At 38.5% G+C, this 18818-nt stretch overlaps 3 protein-coding genes across 8 annotated transcripts in view; 2 read left to right on the top strand and 1 right to left on the bottom strand.

The window, feature by feature from the left end:
* LOC134212904 (nuclear hormone receptor HR78) overlaps positions 1 to 1316 on the top strand; it is a 56917-nt gene extending 55601 nt beyond the window's left edge. For all 6 annotated transcript variants that reach the window (XM_062691227.1, XM_062691229.1, XM_062691226.1 and 3 more), the window contains exon 5: positions 10 to 1316. In XM_062691227.1, coding sequence (XP_062547211.1) covers positions 10 to 458 — 449 coding nt within the window. In that variant the 3' untranslated portion in view covers positions 459 to 1316. The remainder of the gene's footprint in view (positions 1 to 9) is intronic.
* A 328-nt stretch (positions 1317 to 1644) lies between these two features.
* Positions 1645 to 3273, bottom strand: LOC134212906 (zinc finger and BTB domain-containing protein 24-like). The gene is made up of 3 exons (XM_062691232.1): positions 2993 to 3273; positions 2015 to 2934; positions 1645 to 1953 (listed from the first exon to the last, which is right to left on the bottom strand). The coding sequence occupies exons 1-3, from the start codon at positions 3089 to 3091 to the stop codon at positions 1683 to 1685; spliced, it is 1290 nt and encodes a 429-aa protein (XP_062547216.1). The 5' UTR covers positions 3092 to 3273; the 3' UTR covers positions 1645 to 1682.
* A 10090-nt stretch (positions 3274 to 13363) lies between these two features.
* On the top strand, positions 13364 to 15365 carry LOC134217047 (ubiquitin carboxyl-terminal hydrolase 39). Its single transcript, XM_062695804.1, has 3 exons — positions 13364 to 13521; positions 13584 to 14832; positions 14896 to 15365. The coding sequence occupies exons 1-3, from the start codon at positions 13497 to 13499 to the stop codon at positions 15164 to 15166; spliced, it is 1545 nt and encodes a 514-aa protein (XP_062551788.1). The 5' UTR covers positions 13364 to 13496; the 3' UTR covers positions 15167 to 15365.
* The last annotated feature ends 3453 nt before the right edge of the window (positions 15366 to 18818 follow it).

Below are 18818 nucleotides of genomic sequence, written 5' to 3'. Positions count from 1 at the left end.
AAATTCCAGACAACATCCTCCAGGACAACGTCAAGAATCAGCATCTGGCCAAAATACAAGACATGGTGCTCGCCAGCTTCCGCGATTACTACAAACAGAAACACACCCGACTGATGGCGAGTCGGAGCGAGGAGAACATCCGCGGTGGCCAGGATGACGAAGACGATTACTACGAATCTAGCCACCATCAGCAGCAACGACAACACCGGCAAAACCTGGAGCAACGGTTGGTAACCCTGCTGATGAAGTTGCCGACACTGCGTGCCTTAAATTCGAAAAGAGATCTCGAAGATCTCTTCTTCAGCACCCTGATCGGGCAGGTGCAGATCGAGAGTGTGCTGATGTACATCTTGCAGACCAATGACGGAGCGACCTCTTTCTCCAATCTGGTTCGAAATTATGGGGCCAACGCAATCCCCGTCGGTTCCGGTGGGTCTCACATGGACAGCGATGATTGAGCGGTGGATTTCAACAGTCTAGTATAAGAAACGAATTAGCGGTAACCACCAATGGGCATAGAACAATAAATGTGCGGCCTAGTGCGATGATTTCGATGGAACGCATCCATGATTGTTATTTCTTTATATACGAGACTTTCAGCCTATGGCTGGTTTAACTCGAGGAACACATCCATTGTTACAGACGGATCTTATTAATCTCTCGACTGATTACACAAGAAATGAAAACGAAGCACTCAGATTGAATTTACTCCCAGAAAATATGTATTGCGTGGCTCTCCCGAAAGCCAAATATGTAGTTGATCAAAATCTCTTCCAAAGTCTGCATAACAAAAGTTTTAAAATACGTATTTGAATGAAAAAACATATTTAAGCATTAAATTTTGTAAGAAATAATTTCTCGTTGTAGTTCTGATTAGGCAGCGTTCTTCTAAAAATAATATGCAAGTATTAGTAGAAAACCACACGATCATACAAATTAGCACCTAAGCTTAAGTCAAATTGTTTACTTAATTAATACAAGGCAAAATGATTATGTGTAATACCTTCGAATAGTATGCATACTAAAATGGAGGCAGCTAGTTGAACTAAAAAACCGAATCAGTGAGAGCGTACCTGTATAAGGTGTAAAAGACATTTCTTTGAGAAATGGTCCATAATGTGTGAGAGGGAATTCAAAATTTTGTTCAGGATTTAACCGATGTAACATTTAGGAACTGATAGCGTAGAAGATATAATAATTTGCATATATAGAACAAAAAATAATCAGATTAGCGTATATTTTCTCAGATTTATTTAATTAGGAATAACTTGTTATGTAAGAAAACAAATAAAGAGATATTTATAAACATTGAAAAATGTTTTGTTCTTCTGTTCGAAAGAATTGATTGTTGAATTTGATTATTGAGAAATGTTATTTCTGATTCTGGATGAGAATAAATTCCGCCTATGAGTAAATAAAATCTACTACCACAGGAGGAAAACTCGAGATAGAATCTACTACCACATGAGGAAAAATTTGAGATATACTTCAAATAAACTCTTTTAAGTGCATAATATTAAAAGTTTCAGCACTCTAAGCATGTTGGAAAGCTGAATAAATCAATTTGATTCATCAACATACGAAAGACCCTTATGTTCTATTTTGTATCAATGGCTGTCAAACTCTGTAAGACAAAGCAACTGCTAATATTTCAAAAAAGATGCATTTCCATCATATTTCGTTCAATACTTCTTCATCAAAGTCTCTTTCATCGATTTGGATCCACTCAACTGCATCAACGGTTCCCCCGGATGGAATTTTTGCATGTGCATCACGTAGATCCTACGGTGGATGAATCCCTTCGGACACACATTGCAAATGTACGGCGTTTCACCGGAATGTGTCCGCAGATGGATGGTCAGCACGCTCTTGCAGTAGAACGCTTTTCCACAATGTGGACAAATGAAGTCCCGCGTTTGGGTGTGGATGTTCATGTGCCGTTGTAAAGAATTCCTGCAGAAAACAGTATTTTAGTCTGTATTTGTTTCAACTTTGCTTAAAATTTTAGCCTCACCTATTAAGAATCTTCAGCCCGCACAAACTGCATTGATACTTTTTTTCGGCGTGCACCGAAAAAATGTGCTGCTCGAGCTTTCTCTTCTGGGAGAACTCCTTTCCGCACTGGGGGCAGTTTACTTCATTACCTGTCACGTGCATTCGCTGAATGTGCGACCTCAAATTGAGCCTGCAGTTGAACTGCAGCTCACAATGTTCGCATTTGAACGGTGTCAAACCCTTGTGGCCATTCATGTGGCCTTCCCATCGATCCTGTTGCATTCGTTTTCCGCAAATTTCGCACGTCTTCCGGTACCGCTCCATAGTCTTTTTGAAGTAATATTTTTTGTACTCCGCTGGATCCATTGCCTTTTCAGCTTCCGTTTTGCGTTGAATTTTTCGTTTCGGTCTCATTTTTTCTGCCAAACGTTCCTCCGCAGTTTTGAACGTATACGTTCTACGCTTTTTCTCAACTGGAATAAATTTTCTTTTGAACGGGGCAACCTTTTCCGGATTGGTTGGTATGACTGGAGCTGGTATTACATTTTCATCCGAGTTCAACGCTCCCAAAACCTCAATCGAGAGTTCCACTGTTTCGCCGCAGTTGTCCAGCAAAGATTGTAATGATTGCTCATCAACCGAATTTTTACTCAATTTTTCATTCTCCTTGGGTCGAGTTGCAGTCTTCAACTCAGAGGAAGATTCTACAATAGAAACTTCTGTTTCCCTATTGGCAGGCACAGACTCCCTCCGAGGATCTGAAACAGAACTTTCTTCTTCGAGGAGTGGGAAATTTTCGTGATCCTCAACTAATGGAGTTGGATTTTTTACTCCACGAATTATATCTCGACATTGATGTTTGTAAAGATAGAACTCCACGACCTCGTTTTCGCATTTTTTACACACATCAGTCAAATTGAAATCCTGTTTTGGATCAACCTGAAAATCAAATAGGTATTAAGAAATGCAACTTGCTTCGTTGTGCTAAATTTCTTACCCACATACAGATGATATCCTGAAATTTCTCTCGGAAGAATCGATTCTTAAAAAGTGAATTGGAACCGCAAGGGTTTTGGCACAAGCGACAATAACCCATATTTTGTAGAAAAACACTGTTTCCACTTGTGATATGAAACGTTAATGTTCCCTAACAATCAAATCTTGCATCAAATTAATCTTTCTATTTGTTCCCACCCACCTATGGCGATGGAAACCAATGAAAACGAAAACCCTTTGCAAGGATTTCCCGGATTTCCGTCAAAATGAAAATGTAAACATAAATAGGGCTATAAGGCATTTTATGAGACAGATCGAAACAGCTGTTTTTCTCGTGTTTATCTACTTTGACAATTAGTGGGAGCCCGTTTGTTTGGTAAATTCGCGCTGAACATTCCGATGGGTCCCATCATCAATTCTGTCTGTTTTACTATTCGTCTACCCGGGTTTTAGAACAAAGTTTTTTATGTGATTCTTAAAACGTGTCGTTAGATTATTCATATCATTGCATTCTAAGCATGAAATGCTGAAGAAAACACGAAAGAAAAGCAAAACGTTACAAACATTATTTTGTGTTCGGACCTAACGAAATGTTCACGTAGAATCATACCAAAACAAAACATTAGAAGTAAATAATCCGGCCACCGCGAAACGTCTCATAAAATGCCTTATACCAAAATATTCAAGCCCTTCAGTAACATTTATTTATATATTTCAATACAAAATTTTCAAAACGGCTTATCTGCTTTTGTAAACAAAGATTCAAACATCGATTTGGCGATTCTGCACACCAAATTTCCATTTCAAGACAAAATTTTCAAAAAGACTTATCTGCTTTTGTAAACAAAGATTCAAACGACGATTTGACGAATCTGATAGCTCTCCCACGCAGATCAACACCATCAACAGGTAGCGGAATCCTTCACCTACACGTAAAAAATTTAATGTTGTTTATTATTAATATTTCTAATACTTTTTGCCAAAGCAGGCGCTTAATGACATGTATAAGGAAAACTTATAAATCGCATTAGTCAAATACATTCGGAAACTTATACTTTTCATTAACTTATGAATGTTATTAGCTTTTTGATATGGGATCATTCATTAGGTGGCATAATGAAGAGTATAAGTATTTATTTTCGAAGGGTTTTTGCCATAACATATAAGGTTATTTTTTTACGTGTACCTATTCATGGTGTTGGTTTGCGTGGGAGAGCTATCAGATTCGTCAAATCGTCGTTTGAATCTTTGTTTACAAAAGCAGATAAGTCGTTTTGAAAATTTTGTCTTGATTTCATGTTTCAGCAATATTTTTGAAGGCAATATAACAACAATAACACGCAAAAATAAATTTAGTCTTTTCAGGTGGCGCCTACGTTGATTGTTCTTTCTTGTTGCAAATTTACTTGTTGCATGACGACAGTATATAATTAATTTGATGTGTAGTATCGAGAGCTCCCTCCCAGGTAAAAACTATGTTTTAAATGGTGCTGGAACAATAAAAATTATGATATTGCCGATTTCACCAATTTGAAGAGTTATGTGTAGATTGTGATTTGCCCGCTTCTTTTTCTCACACTCACTCTCATTTCGGGTTGATCGATTTTTGTTACTGAAATTTACCCAATTATAACCCATTACTCGTGAGTCACATGTAAGCGTGTACACTAAATCGATTCTCGCCATTAGGGTCTCGCCGACATTTCTCACCAACACAAACGCAGGTTCGTAGTTGCAAACAATCCCATTTGATTTTGCCGTGACAGCTGCTCGTGGTTGCAAACAAACCGAGTAAAAGTGTGAGTGAAACGTGCGTGTATGCAGAGCTGGCATTTCCTCACACACTGTGCACAATGAGGAGATTTTAATACACACCACAAATAGTAACGCTGATCCTCACCGTGTAACAAAGCCAACACGATGAGTGAGGATGAAGACGAAGAGTGAGAGAATTATTCTGGTGAGAGTTGGGCCAACACAAATTTGTGCCACTTGGTGCAATATTCTTTAAAATAATATTGTTTTCCATGATGCTCGCAGAAATACTTTGGAACACAAACATATTTCGGCGGGGTTTCAATGAAGTTTGGCGCTCCATGCTAAAAAGTATAACATTGGCAAATAAGGGTTGCATAAAGAAGAAGCAGAAGAAGAAGAAGAAGTCAAAATATGATATTTGAAAGGAATGGAACGGGAAAGCAAACGGTGAAATTTTGAAAACACTTCTCAATAATTCTAAAAGCAATTTAGATAAAAGCGGTTAGGGGTCGTTCACCTAAGATTACATTCAAATAATAAGGGTGAATTAATATTTCGACGGCAAACACACAAAAACCCGTTATCAGAGCAGGAGTGTTTTGGGCATAATGTATTAAGAAAAAATATAGCACTGAAATGAAATAATGGAACTTTATATAAGTTCCATGTTTTCTGTTTTCGTTTCGATTTCATTACCTGAGATTACCTGACGGAAATTGTATTTAGAAATTGTCAGTAAAACATTTTAAAGCGACAGGTGTGGCGTAATAATGTTGTAATACAAAGGCTTCTGAATAGTTTTGCCCACAGACATCCCAAAAGCAAGCGAAAACACCTTATTACGCATAAAAAGTTTCAACAGCTACGTTAAACTTTAACAAAGTATACTTTCATTCTGTTCGATTCCCCGTATACCAAAACTCATTGAGGAACACGGTGTGTTTATTTCATCATTTATCCTCAACTCTTCGTGTCTGACAAATTCATTCGCTGCAGAGTAAAAACACAAAGAGGCCTCACTGCGTTGAGGACAAGAAAAAATGAGCGATAATCGCAACACACTCTCTCCGGTCTTTTTGAGTAGTGCGAAAGAAAGGCACATTTTGACTACTCTGAGGAGTATGCCAGCCCTGCGTGTATGTACACGATCACTGAAAGCCTAATGATTTGACGTCTGTTAATATTACGAAAAATTAAACTTTTTTGAGTGTACAGTGAACGTTCGCTAATTGTGTTTTTTCTAGTTGGGGCGCTTTTTAGTTGGGGGTTCGCTAATTGGGGCGAAACCCAATTAAAAAGCAGCTAAATGTCAGAATGTGATGTCAAAAACGCGTTGAAGTTTTGTTTCCGTGTTTGGCGAGATCGATATTTTCTGGCACGTAAAATTTCCCTTTGTTCAATGCAAAAAGTAAACAACATTGACGCTTGTCAAAACGCCCCAATTAGCGAACGGCATTCGCTAGTTGGGGTGTGGTCGTGCCCCAATTAGCGAACGATCACTGTATTGAGTGTGAGAAAAAGATGACTGTGAGAAAAAAGATCTCGCAAAACTTATTATTATTATTTTATTATTTAATCAGACTAAGGCCGAAGTGGCCTGTGCGGTATATAAGAGTCTTCTCCATTCGGCTCGGTCCATGGCTACACGTCGCCAACAACGCAGTCTACGGAGGGTCCGCAAGTCATCTTCCACCTGATCGATCCACCTTGCCCGCTGCGCACCTCGCCTTCTTGTGCCCGTCGGATCGTTGTCGAGAACCATTTTCACCGGGTTACTGTCCGACATTCTGGCTACGTGCCCGGCCCATCGCAGTCGTCCGATTTTCGCGGTGTGAACGATGGATGGTTCTTCCAACAGCTGATGCAATTCGTGGTTCATTCGCCTCCTCCACGTACCGTCCGCCATCTGCACCCCACCATAGATGGTACGCAGCACTTTCCTTTCGAAAACTCCAAGTGCGCGTTGGTCCTCCACGAATATCGTCCAGGTCTCGTGTCGTGTCGCAAAACTCTTATAAAGTGCAAAAAGCGCAATATTTTAATGATATTTTTTATTCGAGGTTACACGCCTTCGCAAGTTGTGCCCCGGAACTTCTTTTTGCCTTTCTCGTACAACAAAGTTGTACCGAAAGGCTATCATTTCACTCTGAAAACGAACTTTTTACAGGAACATCTGACAGTAAAGTTTCTTATACCATTCGACTCAGTTTGATGAATCGAGGTGATGTCTGTGTGTGTGTATTAGGGTGGCTCAAAAAACACTTTTTCAATTTTTTTGATGGGCCGCCCTCTTATTCGGTTCTATTTGATGCCCTGATGCTCTGGACAAAATTTCAGCCAAATCGGTCAACGTTTGGGCAGTGCTAAACTCGTTAGAAGTTTATATGGAAAAATGTATGCAGACATATCCAAAAACAGTGATTTGCAGTTAGACGGTACAATTTACGATCAAGAACCATGATACTCATTCAGATCTTACAGAATTAAATACAGAATGTTATGCTGAAAACCGCGAGAAGATTAGAGTTTTTTAGGCAAAGATATTAGCATTTTACTGGAGTGTTGTAGGGGTGAATTTATTTCTTTTCAAAGGTAAAAGAAACGAAATTTGCTCAAACCCCACTTCAGAGAAATGCTAATAACTTAGCCGGGCAAAATCTAATCTTCTCGCGGTTTTCTGCATAGCATTCTGTATTAAATTCTTCAAGATCTGAGTGAGTATCATAGTTCTTCATCGTGTTGTGCCGTCCAACTGCAATTCACTGTTTTGGGATGTTTCTGCATACATTTTTGCATATAAACTTCCAACGATTTTAGCACTGCCCAAGCGTTGACCGATTTGGCTGAAATTTTGTCCAGAGCATCAGGGCATCAAATAGAACCGAATAAGAAGGCGGCTAATCAAAAAAATTGAAAAAAGTTTTTCCCATACTAATTTGAGCCACCCTACACTGCCAAAAATATCTATATAAGATATATGTGTCGCCGTTATAGATTTTTGCAATAGCGTCACCCTAATATAATCGATATAGAACCACACATAAATTAAATAATTGCTAATTCGAGACCACACATAAAGTTTATTTGGACATATATTTTATTAGTAGTTCGCGTGGAGAATGGTTATATGTGCGTTGATATACATCATAAGTTAAATCTATGGTTTTTTGCCAATAAATATGTGTGGATTTTTAGTAGTGTAGTGTGTATGTATGTGTGTGTGTATGTTTGTGTGTCTGTATGGTCACTTTTTCAACCTCAAAAACTCACACGATTTTCATGTACTTAGACTTAACTGATTTTATCGCAACAAGTTGCATTCCGCAGAGCCACTCTTCCAATTACATGCTATTTAATTTCATTAAGATTGATCAATGCGTTCGCAGCTGACAATGAAAATGGTTTAGGCAGTTCTCCATTTTTTCCCATATAAACGGGACTACGAGCATTGAGCAGCTACCATGCTAAAATATAAATTACGTTCGCTTGATGGGTTAGAATCTTCGCTACGACAATATCGATAACGCTAACGCAACGAGCAAAGCTTTTCAAAGCTTGCAATGTGGAACGAGTTGAACACGAAAACTAATCGACGAACAACGCACGCGCTTTAAAGTTGAGAGCGGACTCGATGTTGATTATTGCCATTATTCGCACCAACACAGTTGTAAGTTTCATCGCTGGCAAAAGAAATTGCACTCGATAACGACACGATTAACTACTGGTTCGTACGCTCGTGGCCATGATGGTGTTTGCGTTTGTTTTGTGTCATACATTGGAAGGGGAAAAGAGAGGTTTCATCAACATGCTGTTTGGTTTGGGTGGTGTGGAGTAATGGTGAAGTTTGGGTGATTTCAAGGGCAAATTTGAATATCTTCTTCTTCTTCTTCTTCTTATTGGCATTACATCCCCACACTGGGACAGAGCCGCCTCGCAGTTTAGTGTTCATTAAGCACTTCCACAGTTATAAACCGCGGGATTTCTAAGCCAGGTTATTGCTTTTTGCATTGAAACTTTTCGTTTCGTCACTGAAACCATTGACACTTGTCTTCAGCGACTGCTTCCACGATAGAGCATTTGCACATTTTATTCACTCATACATCTATATTGCTGTCAGAATGTGCATTTGACAATTAAATTTTCAGCTAAAAGCTCTATTTTTTGACACCGGTGCACTCACACAACCAATCGACATCAGTTGTCAAAAAATCAGGAGTACCAACTTGACCACTATCTCCTTGTCGCCGAGTCTGGCGCTGAGTGCTCGGCGCGGAAACCCAAAGGTGGGAATAAAATTTTGGGGCTTATGCGCAATACCATTTTTGCATTCGTATATCATGAGGCTAACACGATGATACTTTTATGCCCAGGGAAGTCGAGACAATTTCCAAACAAAAAATTGACTAAGTCGGCACCGGGAATAGAACCCAGCCACCCTCAGCATGGTCTTGCTTTGTAGCCGCGCGTCATACCGCACGGCAAAGGAGGGCCCTTAAAACTAAATTTGAATAAAGTTTTCGTTTTATACTTCTCCTCATTTCCATATTATATTATGTATGCGGTTTTGTTAAGGTGCCTTCAGACGTTGCAAGCAAATCACACGCAAAGAGCATTTTGCTCGCAAAGAGTGACAACTGTCAAAAATTTGCCTGTTTGACTACACTGAAAGTGATTGCATGCAAACAAATGACAACTCGTGAGCAAACGCTCGATTGCAATGTGTGACTGCTAAGCGTTAAAAATTTTCAACTCTCAGAAACGAAATTGCGCTTGCTAGGGCAGCACTAGCAAATTTTTCGCTCGCAAAAATGAAAACGTTTTCAGGTGGCAGTGTTGCATTGCAAAAATAGAAATGAAATTAGATTTTGTCGCCGAAAAACAAGTTTTTCGTTTTTGCTTATATTTGCATGAGACTAAATCTGACATTTGCTTAAAGTAAAAAACTGCTACGTGTGACTGCAAATGCGAGTGCTCTCAGAAATCATTCGCTCTCACGAGTGATTTGCTTGCAACGTCTGACGGAGCCTTTAGTCTTCTGTTCATATTTAGGAATCGTTAAAAATGGCATCGTTGCCTTGGCGAATGGGGGTGGGTGTGTAGTTGGTTGAATAATCTTAAATGTATTTAACGTCATATTTAAGTCGGCTTTGAGAATTATTGGCTTAATTTTCAAAATGTTCGTGTACATTTCACTCCGAAATCGAACCTTTTATAGAAGTCTTGGAGACCCATGATGTTATATACCAACCCGACCAGTTAGAGCACATCCACGGGAGTCCACATCTGGGTCCCTATCGCTATTTCCAGGCCCTTTATAGGGACTTTTAAACGGGAATGTAAAATAATAACGCAACTCAAAATTAGCCGTGAGTTCCAAATTAAGCGCCCCATACTGGATTGCTAAATTTCCATACAGGGTTGTGATTTTGTGAAACGTCACTTTGGTATTGACCAAAAAATGCAGAAAATCTGTTTTTCTTTTTCAGAACAATTACGACGTAAATAGCAAGGGAAATATTCATAGATTTTTCGCGAATGAAAATGAATTTTTCAAGTTAATTCGAGGAGGTCTTCCAGGATTCCATCAGAAAATTGCTTTAGTAATTGTTCTGTATGTCCTTCAAGTAGAATTCTTAAGTAGCTCCTCCAGAAATCTCCAGAAAGTTTTTTTTTGCTGTAGTTCGTTTAAAAATTATTGTATTGGAAATTCATCTAGGATCCCTAGAAGATTTTTCCGGGAGTTCCCCAGCAATCTTTGTGTTCTTTCAAGAATCTTTAGCAGTTCTCCCAGAATAGTTTTAGGCTTTCTTCCAGATTCTTTCGGGTTTTTTTTTGGTATTGGAATTGCCCTATAATTTTTTGTGGTTCGTTTGAAAACATAGTTTTTTTTTCAAGAAAAATCTCCGGATTCTTCCGGATGCTGTTACAAATGTTTTCCTTCAAAAACTCTGGATGAATTCCTGCAGGATTTTGTCAAGAGAGTCCTGTAGGAAAACTGGTGGAAATTTCAGAAGGACTTTCTTCGACTGGAAGTATAAATTCCGGAAGGAATTTTTCAGGATGAAGGAAATCCATAGAAGGAATAATAATGAAAAAAATACGATGACGGGTCTCCAGTTGGCCTTGCGAGCAAAAGCGTAGAATTGCCCTCCGGAGATGGCGAGCTCTATTCTCCATTTGGCCAAGGATGTTTTCCAGTGGGCTCCTTGGGCATAGTTGTCACTCAAAATACATACTCAAGCAATGGCGGACACAGGAAAGCTTTCAATTAATAACTGAGGAAATGCTAATATACTACTAAGTTGAGCAGCTAGCCAAGTTCCAGTTGGAATATAGAGCCATTGAAGAAGATGATGACTATACTTTTAGCAACGCCCGGTGCGAACTTGATATGCTAACGAAGTCGCTATACCTAAAACAGAAACCACCGGTGGGAAAGTGGGGCGCTATCCTAAAATAGCACTCGGGAAGGAGCGCTATTATAAGAATAGCGATGAGGCCTCCCGTGGAGGTGCTCTTAGTCGTATCAATTATATCAATATGTGTTACAAATAACAATACTAGCAATAATTGTGTTATAAATTCATTGTCAAATATGGAGGAAAGAAAATTTCACGATCGTCATAACTTGATTATAACATAAAGTATTATGCTTACCCGCATAATAAAAAACAACATGTTATATGGTCAGAATCATTATTACGATGTAAGATATAGCTTCACAGTTTACGTTGCGGTTATCGAATACTTTTCGATCGATTCAACCATAACTGCTCGACATCATCGCTAAATGTCAACATATAACATGTTGTCTCAAAAATGTTCTTTATTTCCTGCATTATATGTCAACATTTTATCATACTGTTGAGCGAAAATTTTGCACGCGAAAACAGACGATTTTTTATGGTGACATAACTTAACAACCCATTCAACATATTGTTATTTGTCAAATAACCGTACCACAAACTGTTAAAACTTTATATGAGATTGTTCATTTACAGTTGTCAACAGTAAAGGATACTGTTGTCGACCGCACGGGAAAATATCCATGTACAGTTTGTAATTATGCGGGATAATTACAACATTATAACAAAATTGCCAACATTTTTGGTAAATAGGAGTTGGAAAAAAACGAAGTTACAACCTTCAGTATATCTTGATTTAATCGAGAAAGGCATCGTCACCGCTAGGTGGATTAATTTGGGTTTTTCAAAACAAGAATTCCATTTCCATATCTGTCATAATAAACAGATTGGTATTGACAGGTATTGACGTATTTTTGGTGAATCGGCGTATTAATCAGGTATTAGAATTGTACTTTACGTCGTATTGACGAATTGTCGGCGTACTGATGAATTATTTTGAATTGAAGTACAGTGAACGTTCGCTAATAGGGTTTTTCTAGTTGGGGCGCTTTTTTGGTTGGGGTTCGTTATTTGGGGCGAATGCCATTTAAAAAGCAGCTAAACGTCAGAATGTGATGTCAACAACGCGTTGACGTTTTGTTCCCATGTTTGGCGGGATCGATATTTTCTGGCGCGTCAAATTTTCTTTTGTCCAATGCAAAAAGTAAACAACATTGACGCTTGTCAAACCGCCCCAATTAGCGAACGGCATTCGCTAGTTGGGGTGAGGTCGTGCCCCAATTAGCGAACGATCACTGTACCAAAAAGAATTTTTGTATTTTTAAGGTATTTTTTCATGTATTTTTAGATACAGTCGGGATTCGCTGGTTGGGATTTTATAACTTGGGTCACTTTTTAGTTGGGCCTCCGCTGGTTGGGCCATGGCCCAACTAAAAAGCAACCGTACGTCAAAATTCAATGTAAACACGGAAAACGGGATTGGGCGTCACTGGACATCATTTGTGATGTTCAAGTCGAAATACACGTGTTCAAATGGCTGTCAGTTGGCCCAACTAAAAAACCGAATTCGTTTGTTGGGCTGAGGTCGTGGCCCAACCAGCGAATCGCGACATGTATTTACAATTCAACTGATTTATAGAGTTGATCGTCCCTCGTAAAACGGTCGAATAGCTCACGGCAGAAAACTGAAAAATAATACATATACCTATTGCGCTTTTTGCACGTTATAATTGGTGAAATCGGCAATATATTTAAATTATATTATCAATTTCCCACCTTATCGGCCGCGACGATTTGAAATCGTCGCAAAACAAATTGACGCCAAAATCGTCGCCAGCAGAAATGGCCATAAGATCTGTCAAATCAACTGTGAACAAAATTTTATTTACTCAATAATCACATTATTTCCCAAAATTGAGCTCTGTTTTTAATGCAGATTGACATTATTTTCTAATAAAACTAACATAATTTTAGAATAAAGATGTTGGCGACGATTTTGATAGTGCCTAAAATGGTCGGCGCGTTTTGTTACCAAGGAAACAGACAATATATTACAATAAATATATATATATATATATATATATATATATATATATATATAAATATATATAAATTATATATACAATTTCAAAAAATGGGTGAATAAACCTCATTTAATAGGTATTCTTAAACTTCCGTGTATGGGTCATTTTTAAACAATTTTGGGTAGATCCAAGTTAGCGTGTAGAAGTTGTTTCTGAAGGGCAAATTATTTATCAACAGAACGCTGTCAAACGTTTGAAAACACTCTGTAAACTTTTGGTTATATCGGCGTTTTATCGCGTTTCACTCCAATTTTGCTCCCGTTTTTATATTGAAACAAATTAGGTTTTATTTAAGAATATGTCCGAGAAACGTAAACTTAAAGGTAAGTTATCATTTATTTACAAATCGAGATTACCTGCCGAATCGCATTCAATCCATATTTAGCACCACCGACAAAAACCTCGCCAGCTAAGAAGCCAAAACTGGAGGACATTGGTTCCGATGACGACGAAGATAATGCCAGGAGAATCAAATCGAAAGTGCCGGATACATCTCTGCCGAACCGCTCCAAATTGTGCCCTTACCTGGACACTATAAATCGACATCTGTTGGATTTCGATTTTGAGAAGCTGTGCTCGGTCTCACTAACCCGGATCAACGTCTATGCCTGTTTGGTATGCGGAAAGTATTTCCAGGGACGCGGAACGAATACTCATGCCTACACGCATTCCGTGGCCGAGTCTCATCATGTTTTCCTGAACTTGTCCACATTGAAGTTCTACTGCCTTCCGGACAACTACGAAATCATAGACTCCTCACTGGACGATATCAAGTACGTGTTGAATCCCGTGTTTACCGCGAGGGACATCCGGAATCTAGACAAGGAGGACCAGAAGATGTCAAGAACTGTGGATGGGACGCTGTATTCGCCGGGAATCGTAGGAATGAACAACATCAAAGCGAACGATTATTGCAATGTTATCTTGCAGTCGTTATCTCATGTGAAACCAATAAGAGACTTCTTTTTGATTGAAAAGAATTATGCCAATATCAAGAGACCGCCAGGTGATACGGCCTTTACCCTTGTCCAGCGATTTGGAGAGTTACTGCGCAAATTGTGGAATCCTAGAAATTTCAAGTCCCACGTTTCGCCACATGAAATGCTCCAGGCGGTTGTGTTGTGGAGTAGCAAGAAGTTTCAAATTACGGAGCAAGGCGATCCAATCGAGTTCCTGTCCTGGTTCTTGCATATTTTGCACAAACAGCTGCGTGGTAATAAGCAACCAAATTCATCCGTGGTATATCGAACGTTCCAGGGGGAGATGAAGATCTATACCCGAAAGTTGCCTCCCACGGAACTGGATGATGTGCAGAAGCAATTGCTGCTTGCAACAGACGAGTACCAGGAGAAGGTTGAAACATCGACTTTCTTGTACTTGACTTGTGACCTCCCGGCGACGCCGTTATTCATCGATGAATTTAGGGAGAACATAATTCCCCAGGTCAATCTGTACCAGCTGCTGGCAAAGTTCAATTCGGTTTCCGAAAAGGAATACAAAACATACAAGGAAAATTTTCTCAAACGTTTTGAAATAACTAGATTGCCCAAATTTATTATCTTATACATCAAGCGATTCACAAAGAATACGTTTTTCCTAGAAAAGAATCCAACCATCGTTAATTTTCCTGTGAAGTAAGTATCGATGGACGCATTAAAAAAAAAAGTGTGTTAACGCATTTCATTCCTGATTCATAGAAACATCGATTTCGGTGACATATTGACTGACGAGAACAAGAAGCTCCACAAGTACACCAAGTACAATTTGGTGGCCAACATCGTTCATGACGGCGAGCCCAATGCTGGGACCTATCGGTGTCATATACTGCAAAAGAGTACCAACCAATGGTATGAGATGCAGGATCTGCATGTGACCAACATTCTGCCGCAAATGATCACCCTGACGGAAGCGTACATTCAGATCTACGAACAGCAAGAAGAGGATGACGATTTGATTGAAGTTAAGTAAAACATGTAGGTAGGTAATTTTTTTTTCAACAGATTAAATCATCTGTGTCAGTGTAAACTGACAGCCTGTTCAGACTATGAGTTTTATCATTAGATAAAGAGTATCTTGATAAATTTAGTATCAAAAACCACTTTATCAAGTTGAGGAGCTCGTAATCTGAATTGTCTATAACTTCGTGAAATAAATTGATTTATAAAAATCTGTTAAAAATGTATAAAACAATGTTGAGAAACATCCTGGTCAACTTGTAGGTACTAAAAATTCTATTTTGCATTGCTCTTATTATCTTTGGGGCAGTGACATTATTTAAGCTATCATCAAGAAGTAATTTACTGATTTCGAGGTAGGGCTATATCGGATTAATAAAATATCGATATCGTTTCGATATCGAGATTTGGATATCGATGGTGGTGGCTGGCCCATGATTACTTCCGGTCTTTTACTATACTTAGTATAGTAATAGTCAAGCATTCGTTGTACATATGACTAATATGGGGGGCAAACGTGATGAAATGTTGTAGGATTTAAAAAGAAAACGAATGTTAAGACCAAGTGGCGCTGGATAACTCCAAACGGGCCAGTATAATGTGGGGTAGTCAGGGTTTAACTAAATTAGCTAATAGTATAACTTATTTTGCCACGCAACAATTTCAGTATAATTTGTTTCTACGAATCAAATTCCTAGAAGTTAGGTTTTCAGCATTACTTAGCGCAAGAGAGGGTTTAAACTCTGCGTTACATTGCATTTTTTCCCCGATTCGGTGCGTTATCATGAGTGATCAGCACTCATGGAACACATTGTTTAACGCGAATGTCAGCCGGGATCGATCAAAAGTGTAAGATTTAGTGTAATTAGTTTAATTATTTTTATTTTTTGGCATCAAATGTTAGGAGCATGTTTTCAGCGTCACACAGCCCAAGAGAGGTTGTAAGCTCTGCGTTGTAATGGTATAGTGTAGGCCGTCCTCGATTGGGGTCCTGTGGGTCACATGTAGTGGCTGTGCTCGGGGCAGTTGTGTGTTGAAAGCGGTTTCGGGGCAGTTAGGATTGAGTTTTAATATAAACAGATGTAGGATTGAACAAGTTCAGGGTTCATATTGTGGAGACTATTGACAGCCAAAGCGTTGAGGATAAGCTTTTAGTTAGGAACTGAATTAATTTATCCGATTTTGAATACTAGATTGAATAGTAGGTATATATGGACAATAATAGAAACTATATACAGTTATCGTTTTATTAAGTATTGAGGATATGTTTTAGTTAAGTTAAATAGCAGATATGCATGTATGATAACCATTAATAAGGCAGAATTATAAAAAACTGTATTTTCAGAGGCGTCGCGTGGTCAATTCTTCAACCTGTGTACCGAGCGGCGTATTTCGGTTTCAGTTGTTTGATGTAGCAATCAATGTATCAGCATTAAAATTACAAGTAATCACGCGCCAGTGATACTTTTTCAAAATTATATTTGTTGTAGAAAAAAATTAAGAATTCAATGATGAAAATTATGACGAGTTGATGATTGTTCGTGCTTCTCGTATCAAAGTTAAATATTTTGAGAAAAACATGACCTGAAAAAGGGACCTGAATTGGCACATCCAATATAAACGATCTTATATGTTTCGTCTATCTGCTTCTAAGCAACATCCCATTCATCGAATTAAATTCAAACTAAACTTGAAGTTGAAAAAGAAACTAATCTGGGGAATTAAAATGCGTTTCAATATGACATATACTGCCGTGAATCGCATATTTGTCCCATATGAATAGGAAATCCAGCAAAGATGGGACAGATATGCGATTCACGGCAGTATAAGACATCTATTCAATGAAACGGTATCTTTTAATTTTAATTCAAGTTATTTCGTAGAATGAGACAAGTCTTAATATTTATGCGTTTAGAAAATTGAATTATATTAAGAATGATTAGATGGCTAATACACATTTGTAATTAGCATGTCATACATATCAGAAAAATGGGGTCTGTACAATGAAGTTTATAATCTAAAAGTCCCTCAACTATTAATTATTCTATTTTGATGCTTTTTTTTCCGAAGGGCTGTTTTCATACCACGTGGACAGATGTTGGACAGTTTTAGATGTGCTCTTCCCTTTATCAGCGTACACATCTGATCATGCAATTTTTCATTAATTTGTGTGAACCATGAACATTCTTCCTACTCCTCTACCCTCTAAGTGGTATACGAATCTTTTCAACAGTACTAAAAAGAAATATTTTTATTGCCTTGTTTCAAAATCGACGGCGAAAGTGTAGTAGTACCACCGGTAGAAAATAGAGCTGTTTGAACGATTTTTACCGCGGACTTACCAGGTGAGTACATATATTAATCATATTAACTCATGATGTGAACTTCTTGGTACGTTTCAGGGATAGTAATATGGATGATATAGATAATTGGGTCAAGAAGTCTTATGTGAATTGTGTAGTTCCTTCTTGCTCACAAAGACGTGAAATCGGAATATCGTTTCATAAGTTTCCGGATAAGCAGCGGCATACCAATGGATATCATGAATGGGTAAAAGCGCTACAACTGGAATATAATCCGAACCGTCTGCCGTCATTTGCAGTCGCCACTTTAAAATAAATGATTTCTACTATATCAGTAAGTATCATAATCAGTGACCCGTATATACAATACTTTTTGAACCGTATTTTTAGAAACTTCGGATCAAAAGAAACTGATTTTGCGTAGCGAAGCCATTCCTCACATTTTTCAAGAGCTTCCGGGGAAACAAATTCATGAACTCGGAGATGCCCGAGATGTACACGCTGAAGAGCATACTGTGAAAAGGCTAAACAATGACTCGATTGTATATGAAACGCGGCATAACGACATCAGTTTTCACGACCAAGTTCCAGATTCAGTGAAACAAATTCCAGAGGTCGGTGAAACTCGAGAGGAATATATTGAAGCACAGACTGTGAAAAGGAAACTAATGATTCTTTTATAAGTCAAGTTAATAATAACTTTAACGATATTGGTTTTCACGAAGCCCGTATGTACATAAACGCCTTCTGCGTTCAAGTTGATACAAGGGACATCGACTATTTGTGGTTAAAGCCAGAACGACCTACACTTGTGTTGAAGACTGAAGAACAGCTGACGGCTTGGACTGGACTAGAACAGTTCAAGCAATTGGATGTTATCGTACAAGCCGTACAGATGGTACCGGAAGCCACAATGTTTGCGAAATGGGATATTAGTATAAGAAACTTAGTTACGCTTGTGTTTGTCAAACTTAAGACAAATCTATCATTCCGTTGCATATCCAGTATGTATGGAGTATACCCCAAAACCTGCTCAAAATATTTTAATACTTTCATTCCAATGCTTTGACAAAGACATCGTATCCAATGATCTACCATATCATTTTCGACAATATAAAAATGTACGAGCTGTCCTGGATTGTACTGAAATTCCAATTCAAAGGCCAACCTGCTTGCATTGCCGAATTATTAGCTACTCTCATTACAAAGGACGAGAAACAGCAAAGTACATGGTTTCAATCACTCCAGGAGGATGCTTCAATTTCATCAGTCCAGGCTACGTCGGAAAAGCTTCGGATAAATTCATTTTTAATCATTGTGATATTCTCCCTCTTTTTGATAAACACGACGCTGTTATGGTGG

Source organism: Armigeres subalbatus, chromosome 2, assembly GCF_024139115.2.
Source record: "Armigeres subalbatus isolate Guangzhou_Male chromosome 2, GZ_Asu_2, whole genome shotgun sequence".
In the NCBI taxonomy this organism is placed as follows: Eukaryota; Metazoa; Arthropoda; class Insecta; order Diptera; family Culicidae; genus Armigeres; species Armigeres subalbatus.
The sequence above is the reverse complement of the archived record's forward strand: the minus strand, read 5'-3'. Positions and strand labels throughout refer to the sequence as shown.

Coding starts and splice junctions, on each gene's coding strand:
- LOC134212906 (XM_062691232.1), bottom strand. CDS start 3,091: ATGGGTTATTGTCGCTTGTGCCAAAACCCTTGCGGTTCCAATTCACTT. Junction 2,935..2,992: donor AGGATATCATCTGTATGTGG/GTAAGAAATTTA, acceptor TTTGATTTTCAG/GTTGATCCAAAACAGGATTT. Junction 1,954..2,014: donor GGGCTGAAGATTCTTAATAG/GTGAGGCTAAAA, acceptor TGTTTTCTGCAG/GAATTCTTTACAACGGCACA.
- LOC134217047 (XM_062695804.1), top strand. CDS start 13,497: ATGTCCGAGAAACGTAAACTTAAAG. Junction 13,522..13,583: donor CGAGAAACGTAAACTTAAAG/GTAAGTTATCAT, acceptor ATCCATATTTAG/CACCACCGACAAAAACCTCG. Junction 14,833..14,895: donor ATCGTTAATTTTCCTGTGAA/GTAAGTATCGAT, acceptor CCTGATTCATAG/AAACATCGATTTCGGTGACA.